The sequence below is a fragment of the Pan troglodytes genome, chromosome 14 (assembly GCF_028858775.2).
Source record: "Pan troglodytes isolate AG18354 chromosome 14, NHGRI_mPanTro3-v2.0_pri, whole genome shotgun sequence".
Taxonomy (NCBI): domain Eukaryota; kingdom Metazoa; phylum Chordata; class Mammalia; order Primates; family Hominidae; genus Pan; species Pan troglodytes.
In genome coordinates this window covers 103,837,746-103,859,885 of record NC_072412.2, presented here as the reverse complement: position 1 = coordinate 103,859,885, position 22,140 = coordinate 103,837,746, and the positions used below count along the sequence as shown (strand labels likewise).

The following is a 22,140-nucleotide window of genomic DNA, read 5'->3' as shown; positions in this document are numbered from 1 at the left end:
AAAATTACAGGCCGGGTGTGGTGGCTCATGCCTGTAACCCCAGCACTTTGGGAGGCTGAGGCGGGTGGATCATGAGGTCAGGAGATTGAGACCATCCTGGCTAACATGGTGAAACCCCATCTCTACTAAAAATACAAAAAAATTAGCCAGGCATGGTGGCGGGTGCCTCAGCTACTCGGGAGGCTGAGGCAGGAGAATGGCGTGAACCCAGGAGGCAGAGCTTGCAGTGAGCCAAGATCGTGCCACTGCACTCTAGCCTGGGCAACAGAGCGAGACTCCACCTCAAAAAAAAAAATTATATATATCAATGGTGTACGACATGATGTTTTGATAGATGTACACGCTGTGGAATGGCTACATCAAGCTATTTAACACACGCGTGACTTCACATCTATGCATTGTTTTCAACATAAAACATAGTAGCAAATAGATCAGAAGTTTTAGCTTGGATATCTCCACTGTAGCCACACATCAATGAGGGTCCTACTTTTTTTTTCTTTTCCCCCTCAAGATGGAGTCTTGCTCCGTCATCCAGGCTGGAGTGCAGTGGTGCAATCTCGGCTCACTACAACCTCCGCCTCCAGGATTCAAGTGATTCTCCTGCCTCAGCCTCCCAAGTAGCTAGGATTACAGGCACATGCCACCACGCCTAGCTAATTTTTGTATCTTTAGTATAGACAGGTTTCACCATGTTGGTCAGGCTGGTCTTAAACTCCTGACCTTGTTATCCACCCGCCTTGGCATCCCAAAGTGCTGGGGTTACAGACATGAGCCACTGCACCCAGCCTCAGGGTTCTACTTCTTAAAGAGGGATTCAAACAGATGTATAATAGATAGTGCAGAAAGAAGGGCGTACAGAATGAGGAGAAGGTAACAAAACAGACGAGGAAAAGAAGAATGTGTATTTTTGACAAAATTAGACGTGTCAGTGAGAAAGATTAGCAAATCCTATCACATTCCCTCTCTCCCTTCATAAAATCCTACCAGGTCCAAAAGCTTCCAGAACACATTTCCATCGTACCAGATTATTGACACTGCCAAGACTAGTGTTGTTTTAAATACACAGATGAGTCCATCTCCAAAAAAGCTTGAGTTAAGTTGATTAAAATGCTGTGTTTTTTAATCACAAAGTTTTCCTTTGTATTCAATGATATTTGGAAAATTTTAATATCTGAAGTGTGATGAGGGAATAGTGACTATGTTGAAGAACGCTTGATCTTTTAGAGAAGTATACTGAAATAATTATAAATAAAACCAAACTTTCCTTCAGAAGGGAAATCTTTTGATATATATATATATATATCCACATATATACATATATATACCCACATATATACTTTGAAAATTATTGTTATTATTTATCATTCTTTTTATTATTGTTCCTTGTAAAAAAAAAATTGTAGTAAGGCCAAGTGTGGTGGCTCATGCCTGTAATCCCAGCACTTTGGGAGGCTGAGGCGGGTGGATCACTTGAGGCCAGGAGTTTGAGACCAGCCTGGCCAACACTGTGAAATCTCATCTCTACTGAAAATACAAAAATTAGCCAGGCATGGTAGCATATGCCTGTAATCCCAGCTGCTCGGGAGGCTGAGGCACAAGAATCACTTGAACCTGGGAGGTGGAGGTTGCAGTGAACTGAGATCACGCCACTGCACTCCAGCCTGGGTGACAGAGTGAGACTGTCTCCAAAAAAAAAGAAAAAAAAAAAGTGGTAAGATGCACATAACACAAAAATTTATCATTTTTAAAGGTACAGACCAATAGCAGTAAGCACACTTGTCACAGTGGTGCAGCCATCACCACCATCCTCTCTAGAACATTCTCATCTGGCAAAACTAACTGTGTATCCATTAAACGACTCCCACTTTCCCCTCTCCCCTGCCTCTGATAACCACCATTCTTCTCCCCATCGCACATATATTTCACAGATCTCACTTAATTTCATGAATTCAGAATTGATAACTTTTTTAAAAACCTCCAATTTTAAATACTGATTCATTACCTAAAATATAGCACAACGTCCCTATTCACTTTCATTCCTAACAAATGTTTATCAACATTTTAATACCTGTATAGAATGATGAACCGTAACTTAGTGGACCTATGATTTTCTTTGATCATTAACCACACTTTCACGAACATCTTTGCACGGGCATTTCATTTCTACCAGCTCTGTAAGAGCACCTCCTAGAAGCGAACCTGCTGGAACAAAGCTGTGCACATTCTTAAGATTTTTGACCAGTTGCCAAATGGCCCACCAGAAGGGTTGTTGCTTTAACGTTTACTGGTGTTTCTAATGTTCAGACAGATTGTTCTGGATTTGGGGGCTGGGAAGGGAGGCTGACTGCGCACACAATGGCCTACAGTTCCAGCTACATGTTTCTACTACGCTTCCTTTTCTTGCAGTCATAACAGAACTTCCCACATGAGCTCTGCCTGACATACAGTATAAGAAATCCACAAAGGTCAAGCACAGTCATGAGCTAGGAATCAGATTTCCAAAAAGGTCTTTGTTTTATTAAGAAAGTTGAAGGTATGATCTTACCCTTTGCTAACTTTTAAATCTGCTAGGTAGGGGAACTATAAAAAAGACAAACAAAATATATTTTCCATCTTATTCATATTACTAACATCTTTCAAAACCAACCCATGAAGGCAAATACAATTAAAAAGAGCATTGTTTCATAATATTTTAAGGTATCGGCAAAACACTGTATTTTACAACACAGCAACCACTAGTTTTTGGTTTTGTTTTTTTTTTTGAGACGGAGTCTCACTCTGTCGCCCAGGCTTGAGTGCAGTGGCGCAATCTCGGCTCACTGCAAGCTTCGCCTCCCGGGTTCACGCCATTCTCCTGCCTCAGCCTCCCGAGTAGCTGGGACTACAGGCGCCTGCCACCATGCCCGGCTATTTTTTTTTCTATTTTTAGTAGAGACGGGGTTTCACCATGTTAGCCAGGATGGTCTCGATCTCCTGACCTTGTGATCCGCCCGCCTCCACCTCCCAAAGTGCTGGGATTACAGGCATGAGCCACCGCACCCGGCCACAGCAACCACTTTTACATTTACAAGAAAAATGCCAGTTTAACAACACTGCCTACAATTTTTTTGTCTTGGCTATTCATTGAGCTTATCTGAAGGTGGCCAAAGGGGCCCTAAAAAGAGACCTCCCTCCCTACTGTTGTTTTACCCAAAATCTCATTTCTCAAATGAAGCCACATTCTCAGGTTATGGAAGTTCATTGTTTCATAAATTGCTCCTACAAGTAAAAAATTCTTCCTTTGTTTTTCAATGCAAAATAACCTTTAAAAAAAAAAAAAGGAAGATGCCACAAAAGGATCTTGTAGTAAATATGTCTCTTTCTTTGCCCCAGCTACAGCCAAGCTAGTGGTTCTTCTCCATGAAATGGTTCCTGAATATCCCATCATTGCTTTCCCATTCCCCCACTGCCATCGGTTATACTAACATATGTTTTCATTTATAGCATCATGGACATTCTCTAGACAGTCAGTCTGTTGAAAAGAAATTAATCCCAGCAGTGAGCTCAGATCCTGAATTCTCAGCAGTTTCTTGTGAATTCATGGCTAGGCTATTTCTGCTGAGGCTGAATCTGAATGTGTAAACAGCTGGCCAGGCTACACCGCCATGCATTTGGCTTAAATCACATTCTGCACTTACAGCAACACAGGCAGAAGGATACACTTCTCATCAGTAGACTCTCCACAAATACAACAGACACAATTCTTCGTGCTCATGATCACTGGGATAGAATACCCACTTTTTATTGAGCACCTACTAGATGCCCAAAACTGTCTGATCATTTTACATGTGTTATCTAGTCATTTTGCAGGCACCATTATTAACACACAAGGAGAGAGATACTATTCTCATCCACACTTTACAGATGATATAACTGGCACTCACTAAAGTTAAGAAATTTGTTCAGAATCCCACAGTTTTTAAGAGCGGAGCTAAGAATTAAACTGTCATCTCTCTTCAACTTCAACCTCAAAATCCAAAAATGACACAAACACCAATAATGGCATGTATTAGTGCATCATTATGAGATGAGTATTTGGGAACAAGTGAGGAGAACACTTAGTGCTTTTCAGGGACACCCACACACTACCGACTGCCCGCTCAGATTATCACTTTGCCCGGAAACTCAGAGGTCCCATAATGATGGGCAAATGAGTTGGGGTGGTCTCAGAACCCTGAAATGATCACACGCATCAGAAGTACAGAGTGGTATTTTCAAAGCTGTATATAACTATGCGATGAGCCCCACTTTGTGTTATGAAGAGCCAAAACTGCCCATCAATTTGTTCCAAACCCCACATGGAAAGCATGCATGAAAACTGTCATACACACACAAACAAGACAGTGGATTCTGACCTCAAACCCATAAATTCTGCCTCCACCCAGGGCTCTCTTCATTACAGCAAACCTAAAACTAACCACATGGCCCAGTTTCCATGAAATGTTTGCTATGAACTGATGCAGCAACTATAAAATAAAAGGCCAAGAGCAGAGCACATCTGGCTGGAAACATCTGGGCTGGAAACCGAGCTCAACGATGACTTAGCGGTGCAACCTTGGATGAACGCAGCAAAGCCCACGGCAGTCTACACTTCCTACTTTGTAAGTGATGTGTTGTTATAAATACATCATCTCACTTAATCCTCACAACCACCTTTTGAGGTGGAGACCATCATCCTCATTTCACAAATGGTGAAACCCAGGCCACAGTTTAAAAGTGGCAGAGGCAGGCAGGGTCCAAATCCAGTTTTTGTCTCACATCAAAGTCTTTGATCTGAGTCTCAGTTTCTTCACTGATAAGCCAGATTGGGATATCTGACTCATGCGGTTGCTATGGGCATTTCCTGCAAGAGCATCAGGAAAATCCTCTGCAACAGCACTCAGTCAATGGCAGCTACTGAGACTTTTATTACCAATCACTGGCATCATCTTCTGCAGCCCCAGCAGTGGGTTAAGAGAAATAAAAGGCTAAACTCAGGACTACTTGCCAACAAGCATTCAAAAGCATTCCTTAATGCTTCAGATTAATTTTCATCTCCCTCAACACCCTTTTTAAAGATCAGAAACTTAACATTTTTCCTTGCTGGACAAACTTGGCTTGAACATTGCTTTCGTCGCAGACTAAATCAACATACAGCTATTAATGCACCACACTCGCTACTTTGAGTATGGGTGCCACCAGGGTTCTCTCCAACCTTTGGAATTCTACGCAGTCATAGCTAAGTAGCTAGTTTTGTTTTGATAAAAGCTACTTTAAAATCTCAGGGGCCTATGCTTGCCAAAATCAAGTTGAAAAATGTTGGTGTCAAACAATTTGGAAGTATTTTTCTAAAAATAACACCCTGAGAATCTGAGGCAGATATATTTTCCTCTGAAGTATACATGATCACCGGGGCTCACTGGGTCGCTGACTTGAGTGTTAGAGCAGGATGATAGATAATCTTCCTTAAAGAACAACACTGGACACTTTCTTTGACATTGACTTACATCCAATTTCAGGTCCTGGGAAGGCACAGGCAACTAAGTGGGTGGGTATTAAAGACAAAGGTCTTCAATAAATGTTTAAAGAACACAGTACAGAGATGCCTGGCATTTTGGAGGGCACATTCTACAGCAGCCTGTGAGAGGAAATCTCAGCATCTGGTAGCATCCATGAGGGTCAAGCCAGACCATCTGCCACCAGGGCACTCCTGTCCATTAGCTGGGCCATTGTTGGCTTGTCTTTGAGGTACGAGTCAAAGTAACGTGAAAAAGTCATCTTCACTCTGTGTTGGGGTGGGTTTTAATTTTAATAAATGAAAATATGCAGGTAATGAACGCTCTATTGAACCTACCCAAGAACATGAATGTGAACCTGATAAGAGCCACGCTGAAGTCTTAAGTTATTGAGTCACATCACATGCACTGATTTTCTTTTAGTCTTATGAGTCTCACATTGAATAGTCAGGAAGTCTGAACAGTCAAAATGCAAATGGGCATTTTGAAAAATTCATCTGATAATAAAGTCATTATAACTCTAATCTCCTGATATGCTAATATAATACATATTATTAACATTGTTGTTAAATACATATATAGGTGGGCACGGTGGCTCACGCCTGTAATCCCAGCACTTTGGGAGGCCGAAGAGGGCAGATCACTTGAAGTCAGGAGTTTGAGACCAGGTTGGCCAACATAGTGAAACCCTGTCTCTACTAAAAATACAAAAAATAGCCGGGCATGGTGGCAGGATCCTGCAATCCCAGCTCTTCAGGAGGCTGACGCAGGAGAATCGCTTGAACCCAGGAGGCGGAGACTGCATTGAGCCAAGATTGCGCCACTGCACACCCTGGGCAACAGAGTGAATGAGATACCATCTCAAAATACATACATATATACATACATACATACATACATACATACATATAATTAGCTATATTACTATCCAATCTGCTATCTTTTTATGGTTTATCATGGACTTTATCAAATTGCGTGATGCCAACAGGTGATGCTGGAGGGCTTTGGTAGTTGTTTGTCCTCCCTCTTCCCTAATGGGGACTTTTTTTTCTTTTTTTTTTTTGAGATGGAGTCTCACTCTGTCACTCAGGCTGGAGTGCAATGGCGTGATCTCAGCTTACTGCAACCTCCACCTCCCGGGTTCAAGCCATTCTCCTGCCTCAGCCTCCCAAGTAGCTGGGATTACAGGCGTGCGCCACCATGCCCAGCTAATTTTTGTATTTTTAGTAGAGATGGGGTTTCACCATGTTGGCAAAACACGGTTTCACCATGTTGGTCAGGCTGGCCTCAAATTCCTGACCTCAAGTGATCCACCCGCCTCAGCCTCCCAAAGTGCTGGGATTACAGGCGTAAGAATACCATGCCCGGCCCCCAGTGGGGACTTTCTATTAAGCAAATAAAGTCGTCTATATCTCTTGCATAAAACCATCCTGAGAGTGCACATGGCCTAGAATCCTAGACAAGGAGGCAGAAGATATGAACTGTGGCCCCGCCTTAGCCACCGTCTAACTGAATGACGTTGGACAAAGCACCTGTTTGAGCCTCACTTCTTTCTTTGAGAAATGGGCACCCAGGTCTTCCAGTTCTAACAGCTGTCCACTTAACTTCATGGTTCAAGAATAAGATTTAATATTCTTTATGATTCAAATGTACACACATGTATGTGCCTTATTCATACATTAGAAATCATCATTTTTCTAAGAATAAACATATTTATGTATTCACAAGTTCATAAACATCTATGAAGTCCCTGCTATGTGCCAAGCACTGTGCTCGAGCCTAGGACAGATCAAAGACCAGGGGCCACACAATCCCTCTCCTTACGGCTAAGTGGGGAAGACAGGCACTGAACCAGTAATTTACAAACCAAATCATGCAGTGGTTTAGAATTACACACGTGTTAAACTATAAAAAGAGGCAGATGAGTGACCAACACAGAATTTAGGCTGGGATTACTTCTTAAGGGATGGGGGTTAAAGTCTTCAGAGAGTGGCCCATACTGGTAGTGTTATATATTTTTTTCTTTTTCCTTTTCTTTTTTTTTTTGAGACAGAGTCTTGCTCTGTCGCCCAGGCTAGAGTGCAGTGGTGCGATCTCGGCTCACTGCAACCTCTGTCTCTCGGGTTCAAGCGATTCTCCTGCCTCAGCCTCCCAAGTAGCTGGGATTACAGGCACCTGCCACCATGCCCAGCTAATTTTTGTATTTTTAGCAGAGATGGGGTTTCACCATGTTAGCCACGCTGGTCTCAAACTCTTGACCTCGTGATCCACCCGCCTCGGCCTCCCAAAGTGCTGGGATTATAAGTGTGAGCCACCGTGCCCGGCCCTCATATTTTTATTTGTTAAACTATACTTACACTTTTTATAGCCTCTTTTGTAAATATGCCATATTTCACAATTTAAAGTTTTGACAGATTATGTGAGAAAGAAACAAATCATGTACAAACCCAAAAGACTGGCATTATTGTACCTTTCTTTAGAACCTAAACCATTCAAAACACATACGGTTTCAGATTTTAACATCATTATTTTGTGACTTGAGATGGCATTTTAAAGAATGACAGACTCAGTTTTGCAGGTTTTTAAATCCCACATTTCTTTTCAAAGTGTCTGTGTTCCTCCGATTAAGTCACTGGGCCACCCCAATGTTTGGTGTTCAGAAATCATTGGTGAATCTCACGAGTAAATTTAAAGCGATGTATTTTCTCATACATATAAAATCATCTATTTTCTCTTTTATTAAATGCCTATCCTTTCCAAGGCTTAAAAGATTGAAAACTTAAAAATTAGGTTTCCAAAACAGGTCAACAATCTAAACCCTGATGAATTTTGAAGATTTCCAAAAGAAATTTGGGAAAGGAGCTGTCAAACATCGCATATGTAACTGAAGGGAGAGAGGTGGGTAACCAGACTGTTCATTTGCCCCTGGAATTTCATGTTGTCAATACCACCACGGGGAACCATCACTAAGAAACGGTATGGCCTCAGGTTTCCGTCTGTCTTTTTTCTTCTATAATGCTCAAAGACAGGTGTAAACACAAGGCCTGTGTGATATTTCTTTGGGAGATGTACATCTGGTTACCTTCCTGCCTCCCCGAGACATAGGCCTGAGTGACATTAATCATTCCAATAGCCAAACAATTTCTGTGTCATCAATGGGCCATTAGCTGGGTGGAGAACATGGTGGGGAAACACAAGACTTCTGCCAAAATATCTCTGTTGCCACAAGGAAAAAGTAAAACAGTAAGCAGACCAGAAGTTCTTTTTAATGATGTATTCCTCAAGCAAAAATCAGACCTCTTCCCTCAGTAATGGGCTGTAAGACTCTTGCAAAAAAGCGTCTAGCTTACAAGAGTTTAAGTTCTTACCATGTCACATAAAAGAAGTATCATATCATTAAAAATTTTATGTTCCCAAAAAAGTTCACCAAGTACATTAACAAGGAGCTATACTTGCAATATTTCCAAAGGCAAAGTTGTAACAGTAAAATATTTCAATTTAAGCATCACAAAAGATACCTGAAAATTCCTATTCGTCTAAATGAGCACCCATGGGTGCTCATTTAGTTGAAATACAGTCGATTCTCATTATTTGCTGTAGTTGCATTCTACATGGTCACCACTGAACTAGGGAACACTGAACTGTTGCGTCTAGGAGAAATACAAGATTAGATTCTGAGATCTTCTGTCATATTCTCATGAACTGAACAATATAAACTTGTTTAATGCATGTTTCTGTTAAAAGACACTTTATTTAATATACACTGTTGACTCATTAATGTTGAATTAATGGCCAGTAAGTAGCACTAGAACTTATGCCTAAATGAAGCTTCCCTAACACCCGTTTTCTCTGTAAGGCACATTCTCAGCCTTCTTGTGCTCAGGAACCCTGGACAGTGCTTCTAGCACTACACTTCAGAGCCATTTTAAACAGTGAAATCACCAACAAAAAGCAGGAAAACGCAAACAAATCACGGCACTAACTAGATCATCAAAAAGGCACCTGTTTCCAGCGCGAGAGCTGAGACAAGAAGGCAGACCCTCATTTGAGTTCAGCTGAGAATGTGCACATTGGGCAACTCACATTTTTCTGTAATCCTGGGCAGGTCCACAAATGACCAGGAAAGCACCACAAGCTTGATTTGGGGACTACAAATTTTAGGGAGTAGGTGGATTCACAAATACAGAATCCATGAAGAATGTGTTATCCAGTGTGGTAAGGACTCAGCATATCCTAGATTTAACATTAATATCTAAAAGTATTTCTGAAGCTTCTCATGATTTCTTAAAACATGAGACATTTTGTTTCCTGACACTATCCCATCCTATAAAAGGATACTGTATTACGTCTATGGCCACAGGAAAATACCTTGGGGAAGCCCTCTACCCGGGGAGAAACAGCTCACATCACTGCTAGGAGGTATCTCCTTACCCCTCCCTCTACCCTCAGTGTCCCTGAGTCCACTATTAAATCTCATTCCACCCAAATACAGTAGAAAGAGTTCAAAAATCACAGAATATTTCAGAGAGAACTGGTTCACTATTTTTCTAGGTACTGCAAAATCTATCCTTTACTCATGCCAGATATGAGACAGAGGTGTCATTGGCCCATTTCTCTCATTACAGTTGCTGTTTGCTGGGCTGGACGGGGTTGCACCCATTGGCCTGTTTGGGAAGACAGGTCCGAGGTACCCCCCTCTCTGATGCTGAGAGAGGCTGCAAAGGTTGTTGTTCATAAAATTTGTTTCCTTCTTGGACCCTTGGCAGAGATGCGTTTCTGGTCTTAGTGTCAGGAATCTGCGACTCTTCTGAGAACTGGTTTATTCTCATCATACGACTGCTGATCAAGTGTCCAGCGTTCAATACACAGCTCTTCACAAGGATTGCTGGAAGCTGATGACCACATTCGTGGCTTGGTGGCATTCACTTTGTGAAGAGGCCTCCTTCTGGATGCTGCGGACATCTTGCCCCTGTTCTCTGTTTCTGTTTGCCTGGACTTTCTTATCGGCTCCCAATCCACATCATCTACACTCTGGCTCCTCGTGAACTGCCTGGAATCCGTTGAAGGTGGAAGCTGGGGTCAACCTACCAACCTTTGCTCATCTTCCTAACTTTCTCTGGGAAAGGTTCCTCCCCTGCCCTGGATCCCAGCAGAGCCCTGAGCTCACCGTCTGTTGTATCCTTCTCCGTCTTCCCTCCTCCCATGTTAGTTCAAATAGCTCTCTCTGTTTCACGCCACCTGTCCTCCCAGTGAGCTCCACTCCCCCAGCAGGGCTGCGGGGATGGATAGCCCAGCCAGTCATACTGGGGTGTCTGTCTGCGTTAGTGACCCGGCCTGGTCATTTAGAGCTTAGTGTGACTTTCTTAAAGGGCAGTTAAAGAACTCTATGTGGGGGCCAAAGTGGGCCCAGCCAGGGGTGTGGAAGGCTGCACACCACCAACAGAGTACACACCCTGGGCGTGACACTATTGGTAGATGGCACGCATCGTCTTCTAGGTGTAGAAAGGAACAGCTACTTTTTTTTTGGAGACAGAGTCTCACCGCCACCCAGTCTGGAGTGCAGTGGTGCGATCTCAGCTCACTGCAACCTCCGCCTCCTGGGTTCCAGTGATTCTTCTGCCTCAGCCTCCCGAATAGCTGGGATTACAGGCATGCGGGTTACAGGCATGCGCCATCACGCCCAGTTAATTTTTGTATTTTTAGTAGAGACGTGGTTTCACCATGTTGGCCAGGCTGGGTCTTGAACCCCTGACCTCAGGTGATCCGTCCACCTTGGCCTCCCAAAGTGCTGGGATTACAGGCGTGAGCAACTGTGCCCCGCCAAGGAACAGCTGCCTTCTTAAACCCAGGAGTTCCAGCCCTCGGTTCTGTGTAGACAGTTGTATGCAGGAAGTGCACAGGCAGAATCCATGGGCTCAAGGAACAGCTGGATTTTTTAAAGCTAATTAACAATGTTCCATTTCAGGGCTCTGGGTAGAAAGCTCTGACAAAGCCACTGTTCACTAACGTGCTGTGTGCTTAGTGATGTCATTCTGTTTGTGGTGTAAGTACCTGGTTAAAATTAAGCTTTTCTAAATGCCTCCCTTATAGCATTGTTTCAGTACCCAGGACTAAGAACTTTGAGCTTTTTAGATTATCCCCAGAGGAGAAGGAGGGAGTATAGTATGTAAACACACACACACAACACTCACACACAAACACACAGGCACACAAGCAAGCACACACACACCACTTATTTTGAGACTCTAACAATGAAAACTGACAACCATGTTTCCTAGACAAAAACTATAGACTCTAATTTTTTTTTAAGTTGCAAGAATCAGAAGACTAAGCTTATTTTTGCTGATCTACAGGTGAGAATTAAGAATTTATCTCGGCCAGGCGCAGTGGCTCACACCTGTAATCCCAACACTTTGGGAGGCTGAGGGGGGCAGATTGCCTGAGCTCGTGAATTCAAGACCAGCCTGGGCAACACAGTGAAACCTCGTCTCTACTAAAATATAAAAAGTTGGCTGGGCATGGTGGCGTGGCGGCGTGCATCTGTAGTCCCAGCTACCCGGGAGGCTGAGGCAGGAGAATTGCTTGAACCCGGGAGGCGGAGGTTGCTGTGAGCCGAGATCGCACCACTGCACTCCAGCCTGGGTGACACAGTGAGACTCCCTCTCCAAATAAAAAAAAGAATTTATCTCAAAAATCCTAAGAAGAATGGGATACATTTCTGCATTTTCTGTGCTGCTCGAAATTGTTACTGTAAGTAACCATGTAACACCTTTGTAACACAAAACAAGTTCTTCTTCTAAAGAATAGTTCTATTAACCCAAAAAGATTCCTCTTGTATTAATAATGAAATACACATCTGCTATTCTATCTAGCTCAGGCTTGATCATCCACTTCCTTTAGGAAGGAAAACTGGGGGAGGCTTTTTAAAAATTAAGCTTTGCGTTTACACAAGTAGAAAATGCCTCCTGTGTCACTCTAATTGTTTCAATTAAAGTACTCACTTCGTATTACTTAGTTGCTGCAGTGTATGATTTTGTCACATGAAACACTGAACATGGGAGCTGAAAATCTGTTTTCTCATTAAAATCAACTGTTCTCACATAAACATGCCACAAAGTGCTTATCAATAAGTTGGTAAGACAAACATGAATTAAAGTAGATCTGACTTTATTCGCCTTTCTAAATGGCTTTACAATTCACAATCCATTCTTTGAATAAAAAAGTTACACAAAAATTACTGTAGATTTCTCAGAACACAGTAATATGGTAAATGAGGTACTTTTTAAAAACTAAACCCTTTCAGGAATTAAACTTCAGCAATTTCAGTTAACATTTAAAAACTAAAGAATCTAATTAAGAGACCACTCAGGAAAGGAAGATGGTTTTTAACTTCTGCACTAGCAATAAACCAAATCCCTCTCTTTGGTCTAATTTATGGCTGGAATAGAAATGAATCTTCCCCTAGTGGCAAACAACCCACAGCAGAAAAGCTGTATTGCTTCCCTTTAAGAGGCACCAAATCTAGTAGATCAAACCAAGCCCCCTGGAGACCTGTTTAGGAGTGGATGGGCCCCTCTGTATGCAGCTTCACGTATCTGAGATCACATCTCTATCTACTCCTACCCAGCAGAAAAATCACTTATTGGGCACTGAAATGTGTTAATGTCACCTTTGAATTTAACTCTGGCCATTGCCAATCAATTTCTTTGAATGAAATAATGAAACAGGACTTCAAGTCCTGACTCAAAAAAGCTTAAGAAGCTCTTCAGTGACTGTGACCACTAAGCTTCTACTTTCAGCCCAGTTTGTGTAAGAAATAGAGCCTGTAAGATGAGTGAGAATTCTGTCCTCTCCAAACTTCTCAATTAGACGTGAATGGTGCTTGGGCTTCATGGGGCATCTCAGTACCCAACCCGTCCAGGAGGAGCCGGTGGCTTTGAGGAAGGAGGATGAGGACACCATCTGGGAAGAGAGGAGAGCAAATGCCACTCCCTTGAAAAGGCGCTTTTTGTTGTTTTTTAAAAAACAGTAACAATAAAGAGACACAGCAAAGTTTTGGAGGTGATGGATATGTTTATTACCTTGACTGGGTGATGGTAACACCAGCTTATACTTATATCCAAACTCACCAAATTGTACACATTAGTTATGTACAATTTTTTATATACCAGATATACCTCAATAAAGCTAGGAAGTGGGGTAGAAAGGGTGTTGGCTGGGAAAACCAAAATGGCAATCAGCTAGGAATCTGGGATGGACTGTATTTTCATTACTAATTGTACCCAATTCTGTTCAACTTTAAAATTATGCAAAACTCTCCAGTGCTTACATGAATATATTCTCATTGAAAAGCCCTCTCTGAAATTTTAATGAAGTTCAAATGGCCCCAGAGAAATCTGCTCATTGATATTCCTTTTCAAGAGATTGCTTAGGAAAAAAAAAATCTAGAAATAAGATGCTCGGGGGAGAAAACTTGCTTCCTTTGTTAATTATTTTGTAATAGCACTATGAGTTTCACGTATTTTAAAGAATTTGGCTTAAAATTATATTGAAATTCCACGTGTATGGCAGGGAGTAAAAATTTAATACTCCTCTTGAAAAAGTCAACAGTGAATTGAACTTTAGGTCCAGTTTTTGTTACAAAATAACTGATAGTCAATACTACAATCTTTAACCCTGCTGGAAAAAAAGGGTGATTAATTACCTGAAAGGGCAATGCAAGTTATACAGATTTTTTTTTCTTTTTTTTTTTTGAGATGGAGTCTCTCTCTGTCGCCAAGGCTGGAGCGCAGTGGCACGATCTAGGCTCACTGCAACCTCCGCCTCCTGGGTTCAAGCAATTCTCTGTCTCAGCCTCCCAACTAGCTGAGATTACAGGCGCCCACCACCATGCCCGGCTAATTTTTTTTTTTTATTTTTAGTAGAGACAGGGTTTCACTATCTTGGCCAAGTTCATCTTGAACTCCTGACCTCGTGATCCACCCCCTCGGCCTTCCAAAGTGCTGGGATTACAGGCGTGAGCCACCGTGCCCGGCCATACAGATTCTTCTTAATCAACAGGACACAGAAGAAAAAGAAGTCTCTCTTCATAACTGACTTTCCATCCTACAGAGCTACATGCATTGAGACTGGCACACATTCCACAATGCACCACGCTTTGGTATATCTGAGACAGTCAAAGGAAATATTAAAATGAATGAACAAATTAACAGTTCAAAACCAAAGCCCAAATCTTAGTTTGGGAATCAACATCTTCCCAATTAATTTTTTATGGCGTTGTGGCACCTTATTGTTAGTTTGATTTTACAGTATCACAGTAAGTAACACTGAAAAGAAAATCACTACTTACTGATTATAAGCCTGGGGAAAATGAACCACAGTTCCTCATGGAAACAGTAAAACCTTTCGACATAAAATACAGCAAGTCTGGAGAATGAACAGCAGGTCTTGGGGCAGAAATAGCAAAAAGTGAGCAGTGAAGTACCTTTTCCACTTTCTCTGAGCTAAATGCCTACAACCTAAGTTCTTCCCACAGAAAATGCAATCTGAAGACAGATGTTGAACCTTGTCTTATTAGTGAAAGACACAGATAATGTAGATACACATATTAAAATCTTATTCTCTTCCAAAATATATTTATACAACTAAAGATAAAATTAGCCTTTCAAAAGCTTTCATGCATTACAAAATATTCTTGAATCATTTTTTACTATGTTTTTCCATAGACTTACATCTTTCAAAATTTTATATTAAGTCCAGATTTCTTTGAGACAGGGTCTTGCTCTGTTGCCCAGGCCAGAATGCAGTGGTACAATCTCAGCTCTGCAGCATCAACCTCCTTGGCTCAAGCAATCCTCCCATCTCAGCCTCCTAAGCAGCTGGGACTATAGGCACACAGCACCACACGTGGCTACCTTTTAAATTTTCTTTGTAGAGATGGAGGTCTCACTATGTTGCCCAGGCTGGTCTCGAACTCCTGGCCATAAGAGATCTTCTCACCTCGGCCTCACAAAGTGCTGGGATTACAGGCATAAGCCACTGCATCTGGCCCCAAATTTTTTAAAATCCTCTTTAGGATGAAAAATGATCCCCTCTGAAATAAGTTTCCTATTTAGCTAATGAATGTTGAGTGCTATTCCAGATAAAAGCATGGAGAAAAACAGTTTCCATAAGGTAGTAAACACTAACGGTCCCTACGGCCTCGAGGGAGGGGGAGTACGCTACGAACATTCATCGAAATATGTTTCTTTAATAGATCTCAAACAACACTTTCAGGGTGGTCCATCTAAAAATAGGTTGTGTTTAATATAAAATGACTGCAAGCAGAGGCTGTCAATGCTGTTTAATATAAAATGACTGCAAGCAGAGCCTATCAATGCAAGACACATTGCTACATCTGTCACATAAAATAGAAAAACAAGCTGTACAGCAGAGGACCTGTCCATGGACCTCCCAGGCTCAAGTGATCCTCCCGGCTTAGCCTCCTGAGTAGCTGGGACTACAGGCACATACCACCGTGCCTGGTTAATTTTTTAAGTTTTGTTGTTGTTGTTGTTGTTGTTTAGACAGAGTCTCAATCTGTCGCCCAGGCTGTTGTGCAGTGGCGCAATCTCGGCTCACTGCAACCTCCACCTCCTGGGTTCAAGCGATTTTCCTGCCTCAGCCTCCCAAGTAGCTGGGATCACAGGCATGCACCACCACGCTCAGCTAATTTTTGTATTTTTAGTAGAGATGGGGTTTCACCATGTTGACCAGGCTGGTCTCGAACCCCTGATGACCTCAGGTGATCCACCCACCTCAGCCTCCCAAAATGCTAGGATTACAGGCGTGAGCCACCACACCTGGCCAGTTTTTAAAGTTTTTTGTAGAGACGACGTCTCACTATATTGCCCAGGCTGGTCTTGAGCTCCTGGCCTCAAGAGATCCTGCTGCCTGGGCCTCCCAAAGTGCTGGGATTACAGGCATGAGCCACCATGCCTGGCCCCATTTTTCTAAAAAGAGAAGCTTGCATTCTAGTCCAGACGTGCAGGACACGTCCCTGCAGAGAGGTGGTCTCTTCCATGTGCGTGTTGTGGAGTCCATCCCATCGTGTGCAACATGCCGTATTTAAGGGCCTTGCCCATCAAAATGCCCCACACTCCCCTGGAGGTGCTTCTCAAAAGCTTCTGGGCCCCCAGCACATGCCGTCCACCTCCCCAGAAGCTCTCAGGCTCGTCCTGCCAGCAGCACCCCAAGGACCCTAGAACTCTGCCCGCCACACCCACAGCCTTCTTGAAAACTCCACTTAGACCGCACCTCTGGCAGAAACCACCTCATTCCTGACTCTTCCCAGGGCCAGTTTTTGCATTCCTTGGCACTTAAGAATTTCGCTCACCCCATACGACAGTCCCTTATGGTTGCCCACTGTCTACACTCTGTTCTTTGACTGTCGTGTGCGCGTGCTGGATTAGAATCTTCGCTAGGGCGGGGATTCTGCCTTCTGCCTTCCTTCTCCTGAGTCACCCACCAGAGTCCTGCTGTGCATCTCAAACAGCAGCTTCAGATCTTGTAACTCCTAGGATCAAGGGCAAAGTTCAATGCCGGATTGTAAAGGAATGCCAGGTTTCCGGGTTCTAGTAAAGCCTCTTGGTTCTGTCCTTCCCCGAAAGCCCTTCCCTGAGGCCTTCCCAACCTAAGATGTTCACGATGAAAACGCACTAGAACACGACACAAAACCAACCCACTCTCTCAGGTGTTCTTTGTCAGTATGGTGATCTTGTGTTGAAATCACTGAAATTCTCATCCTCTCCCGACCAGTGTGATGACGTCCGCAGGCGGACCACCTCTCTAGACTCCAGTCTTGCTGGTCAGATGATTTCTTTTTCTTTTCATCTCAGCTCTAATGTTTTCTTTTTCTACCCAAAGCCCCAGACCATCCACCAACAAAGTATCTGGTACAGTTTCTCATAATGCTGTCAACTTGTCATAGAATGCAACCATCCTTCTCTGTTTGCCTGCCCCCAGTGCCCTGCACCTCCCTTCTTCTCTCAGAACAGCTGCCAGCAGGGAACAAAGTCAGGTTTCAATAAACTGGGAGCATCGCCGCATCCTCCCTTCCTGCCTGGGAAGGCCACTCCAACCGTCACCATCACCACGCAGGCAAGACTCCCACCAAGGCCAAAGCAGCTTGAGTTTCAAGGCCAGCACTCGCTGACCCCTCCAAGGCCTCAGATCTAATCATTCATTCGTCATCGCGTGTTCCTTTTCCAAAAGTCCCAAAAAACGTGCGTCTACCCTGAATCGGTTGTGCTAATAACTCATGCTTTAAGCAGCACAAGGCCCCAGCCACTGGCCACAGGTGTCCCTGGCCAAGGGTGACCCCGTGCAAGGGTAGAAGAGATGATCAAGGCCCCTCCAGTCCACAGGGCTAAAGGAAAGGGAGCTAAAGCCACCTCCCCTCCTGCCTCCTTCCCTCCTTGTGGAGGGATCACCATGGATGTCACCTGCTCACTTCACTCTCGATCTCTGGAGAAGAGAGGTGGCCGTCTTCCGGATGAAGTTACCTGCCCAGGTGTCTTTGGGCCCCTCCTCCTTCACCTGCTGGGAGGCAAACAATAGCAGCCCTTTCTCTCTCCTCTAGCACAGTCTGGACCAGCAGCCCCACCAGCAAGTCCAGGTGGGGCTCCCCGCTTGGAGCCAGAGAGTCACCTGCTCCCCAGAAGTCTCACCTGAGCACCCCCTCCCCCCTCATCTCCTCCGGGAGCAGCCCTTCAATAACCAATGCCACCCGCCACTCAGTGGCCCAACCAGAAACCCAAGGGACCACCTCTCCCCACTGCCCCCAGGCCACTTGGTGCCTGCCATCCCTGCCTGAGGCCTGCTGGAGTCTCTAACAGCACTGCCTAATCCGGACCTCAGCCCCACTCATGCTGGAGATCAGTTCTTCAGCTCCAGCCATGTCTCCTCCCCCTCCACCCCTCACACCACTTAAAATGATTCCACAGTGTAGAAATCATATGAAACAGCTAAAAATGCTGGATAAAATATAAACAACATCTTTGTCAACGCACTGCTGATCAAGCAAAACAGTAAGGAAACTCAGGCCCAAAGAGCTCCAATTGCAAGCACGCAATAAAGGGGCAGTGGAGCCCTCAGTGTTTGCCCTGAGGGCCTTGGCTGAACCTGGATGTGGGCTCCAGTTTTTATGATGGGATGAAGGAGAGAAAACACAACCAGGGCCGGTCTAGGGTAGAGAACCTAATAGGAGACAGCTGCGTAAACCGGCACTTGTTCCCTTGGGGCTCCTTTCTCAATAGGGTAAGTATCTTAAGTGTTCAATATACTGAATGCTGGTGTTATTTCCCCACAACTGCAGTAAATCTTCAAAAATATGCTGAAAGTAGTCTGTAGATACATTAACCCATAAGGAAGTCCAATTCCCTGTGAGTTTTAACAGGTAAGACCCCATCCATACCACTAATCAGGCTTTCCCAGGCAGGAAGTTGGGTTTTTCTCTAAAACAACAAAGGTAAAGCATGCTAAGTGGGTTAGTTATTTTGCTACCTCAAGTACAGCTGGCCCTTGAACAATGTGGGGGTCGGCGCGCAGACCCCCTCCACAGTCAAAAATATGAGTAGAACTTTTGACTCCCCCAAAAATTAACTACTCATAGCCTATTGTTGACCTTATCAGTAACATAGACAGTCAATGATATGGTTTGGCTGTGTCCCCACCCAAATCTCATCTCGAATTGTAGTTCCCGTAATTCCCACATGTCCTAGGAAGGACTTGGTGGGAGGTAACTGAATCATGGGGGCAGGTCTTTCCTATGCTGTTCTCATGACAGTGAATAAGTCTCAGGAGATCAGATAGTTTTATAAAGGGGAGTTTCCCTGCACACTCTCTCTTTGCCTGCCACCACGTAAGACATGCCTTTCTCCTCCTTTGCCTTCTGCCATGATTGTGAGGCCTCCCCACCCATGTGGAACTGTGAGTCCAATAACCCTCTTTTTTTAATAAATTACCCAGTCTCACAGATATGTCTTTATTAGCACCATGAGAACGGAATACAGTCGATTATCACATAATTTCTATGTGTATTATTACTGTATTCTTACAAAAAAAGCTACAGACAAGAAAATGTTATTAAGAAAATCTGTTTACTAAGTGGAAGTGGATCATCATAAGGGTTCATCCTCAACAGCGTCACCTCGAGTGGGCTGAGGAGGAAGAGGAGGGGTTGGTCTTGCTGTCTCAAGGGCAGCAGAGACATCTGCATGAAAACCTGTTTTGCAGATATGCTTTCTCCTCTGTGATTTTCCTGATGGCATCTGGGAACTCATCTACTGCCTCTTAGTCGGGAGAAGCTGCTTCTCCTGTCATCTTAACATCTTTTAAGTCAAACCTTTTTCTAAAATTATCAAACCATGCTTTTGCTGGCATGACATTCTCCAGCTTTAGATCCTTCACCTTCCTTTTGCCTTAAGTTTTCACTTTCCCCAAATCATATTAGAGTCTATAGGTATGACTTTCTTAGAGCAAGCCTGCACTCACATAAAAGCTGCATTTTCAGTACAAGATAAAACAGCATTTCGCAAAAAGCACAAGGTTTTCACACCTGCTGATGTAGCCATAGCGACCACTTGACTAATTTTTCTTTCTTTCTTTAAAAAAAAAAAAGGTCCTTATGCTAGATTCATTTATCTTGAAATGGTGGGCAACTGCAGCTGCAGTCCTCAATCTATGCTACATATCAAGCAATTCAACTTTTTCTTGTAATGACATGACTTTTCTCTGCTTCCTGAGAGCACTTCCAGAATCAATGGTGCCACTTCATATGGGTCCCATAGTGTCATTCAAAGTTTACAGTATTGCACTAAATGTGATGAGAAAATACGCAAGAACCACGAGCTATCACTTTTTACTGAGATAAGCAATTTAGTGGAGATGAACCGCTCATGACGGAGATGATCCACGTTTGAAGCAGATACTAAAAACACGTGAGTTCACTGCAACAGCAACGGGAAGTGGCTATAAGACTGGGACAGTAGTACAGTATTACTACAGTTAATTTCATGCAGTCATGATTTAATGCTGCATCTTTACATTTGTTTACATTTCTCTCAACTGCAATCGGTGCCACATACAGTCCGTCAGCGTTTGTGTAAGTTTTGATAAATTTTAACTTTTCTTTTTTTTTTTTTTTGAGACGGAGTTTCGATCTTGTTGCCCAGGCTGGAGTACAATGGCGTGATCTCAGCTCACTCCAACCTCCGCATCCCAGGTTCAAGCGATTCTCCTGCCTCAGCCTCCCGAGTACCTGGGATTATAGGCACCCACCACCATGCCTGGCAAATTTTGTATTTTTAGTAGAGATGGGTTTTCGCCATGTTGGTCAGGCTGGTCTTGAACTCCTGACTTCAAGTGATCCACCTGCCTCAGCCTCCCAAAATGCTGGGATTACAGACATGAGCCACCCGCGCCCGGCCTAAATTTTAACGTTTTCTTTTTTTCCCCCTGAGACAGAGTCTTGCTCTGTTGCCCAGGCTGGAGTGCAATGGCGCAGTCTTGGCTCACGGCAGCCTCCACCTCCTGGGTTTAAGTGATTCTTCTGCCTCAGCCTCTGGAGTAGCTGGGATTACAGGCGTGTGCCACCACGCCTGGCGAATTTATTTTTGTATTTTTAGTAGAGATGGGGTTTCACCACGTTGGCCAGGCTGGTCTCAAACTCCTGACCTCGTGACCGACCTGCCTTGGCTTCCCAAAGTACTAACATTACAGGCGTGAGCCACCACGCCTGGCAAATTTTAACTTTCTGTAATAGATCTGTGTTCATTTTATGGTAGTAAATGATAAAATAGACTACCAACATATATTTTATATATTCATGACATACCTCACTTTCTTAATTTTTTTATTTCTTGGCTATGAGGTTCGTCTGTTTTTTTCAAATTGTCACATACCTCCAAAAAATTTTCCAATATATTTATTTTTAAAACTCTGCATAACATTGGACTTGAGAAGTTCAAACCTGTGTTGTTCAATGGCCAACTGTATTATTTTAGAAATGCACGTAGGAGATGTTGGCAACGTCTATGCATTTCCGTGCAAGCTAAGGAAGGCTCTGAGCAGGTATCATATTACTAGATTTATGGCCTTATATGGTTTTAATTAAATCGTGTTTGGAAGCATAGTTCTTTTTCGTAAGTTTTCATACAGGTGCTGCTTAGATGGAGAGCTCCATATCTTCACAAAATCACTTTTTCCCGGCTACAAATCAAGGTTTTTGAAGGAGAAAAAATGCCATGTGATGAGGGTTATTTATGGTAAAGCAAAGGTTCATCCCTCTTTGTTCTAAAAACGGGCCTAGAAAAGAAGCCAGTCACAAAAGGCCACATATAGGATGATTCCAATTATATGAGTTTCGGAAGGCCGAGGCGGGCAGATCACCTGAGGTCGGGAGTTCGAGACCAGCCTGACAAACATGGAGAAACCCCTTTTCTACTAAAAATACAAAAATTAGTTGTGTGTAGTGGCACATGCCTGTAATCCCAGCTACTCTGGAGGCTGAGGCAGGGGAATTGCTTGAACCCAGGAGGCGGAGGTTGCCGTGAGCTGAGATCACACC

At 43.5% G+C, this 22,140-nt stretch overlaps 1 protein-coding gene across 7 annotated transcripts in view; it reads right to left on the bottom strand.

Annotated features, from left to right (window-relative positions):
* FARP1 (FERM, ARH/RhoGEF and pleckstrin domain protein 1) overlaps positions 1 to 22,140 on the bottom strand; it is a 311,995-nt gene that overhangs the window by 195,749 nt on the left and 94,106 nt on the right. The window contains exon 3 of one of the 7 annotated variants that reach the window (XM_009427147.4): positions 12,681 to 13,496. The exons of the other annotated variants lie outside the window; for them this stretch is intronic. Within the exon in view, the coding sequence (XP_009425422.2) occupies positions 13,278 to 13,496 (219 nt within the window). The 3' untranslated portion in view covers positions 12,681 to 13,277. Of the gene's footprint in view, positions 1 to 12,680; positions 13,497 to 22,140 lie in introns of those variants that run through there. 7 annotated transcript variants of the gene reach the window in all.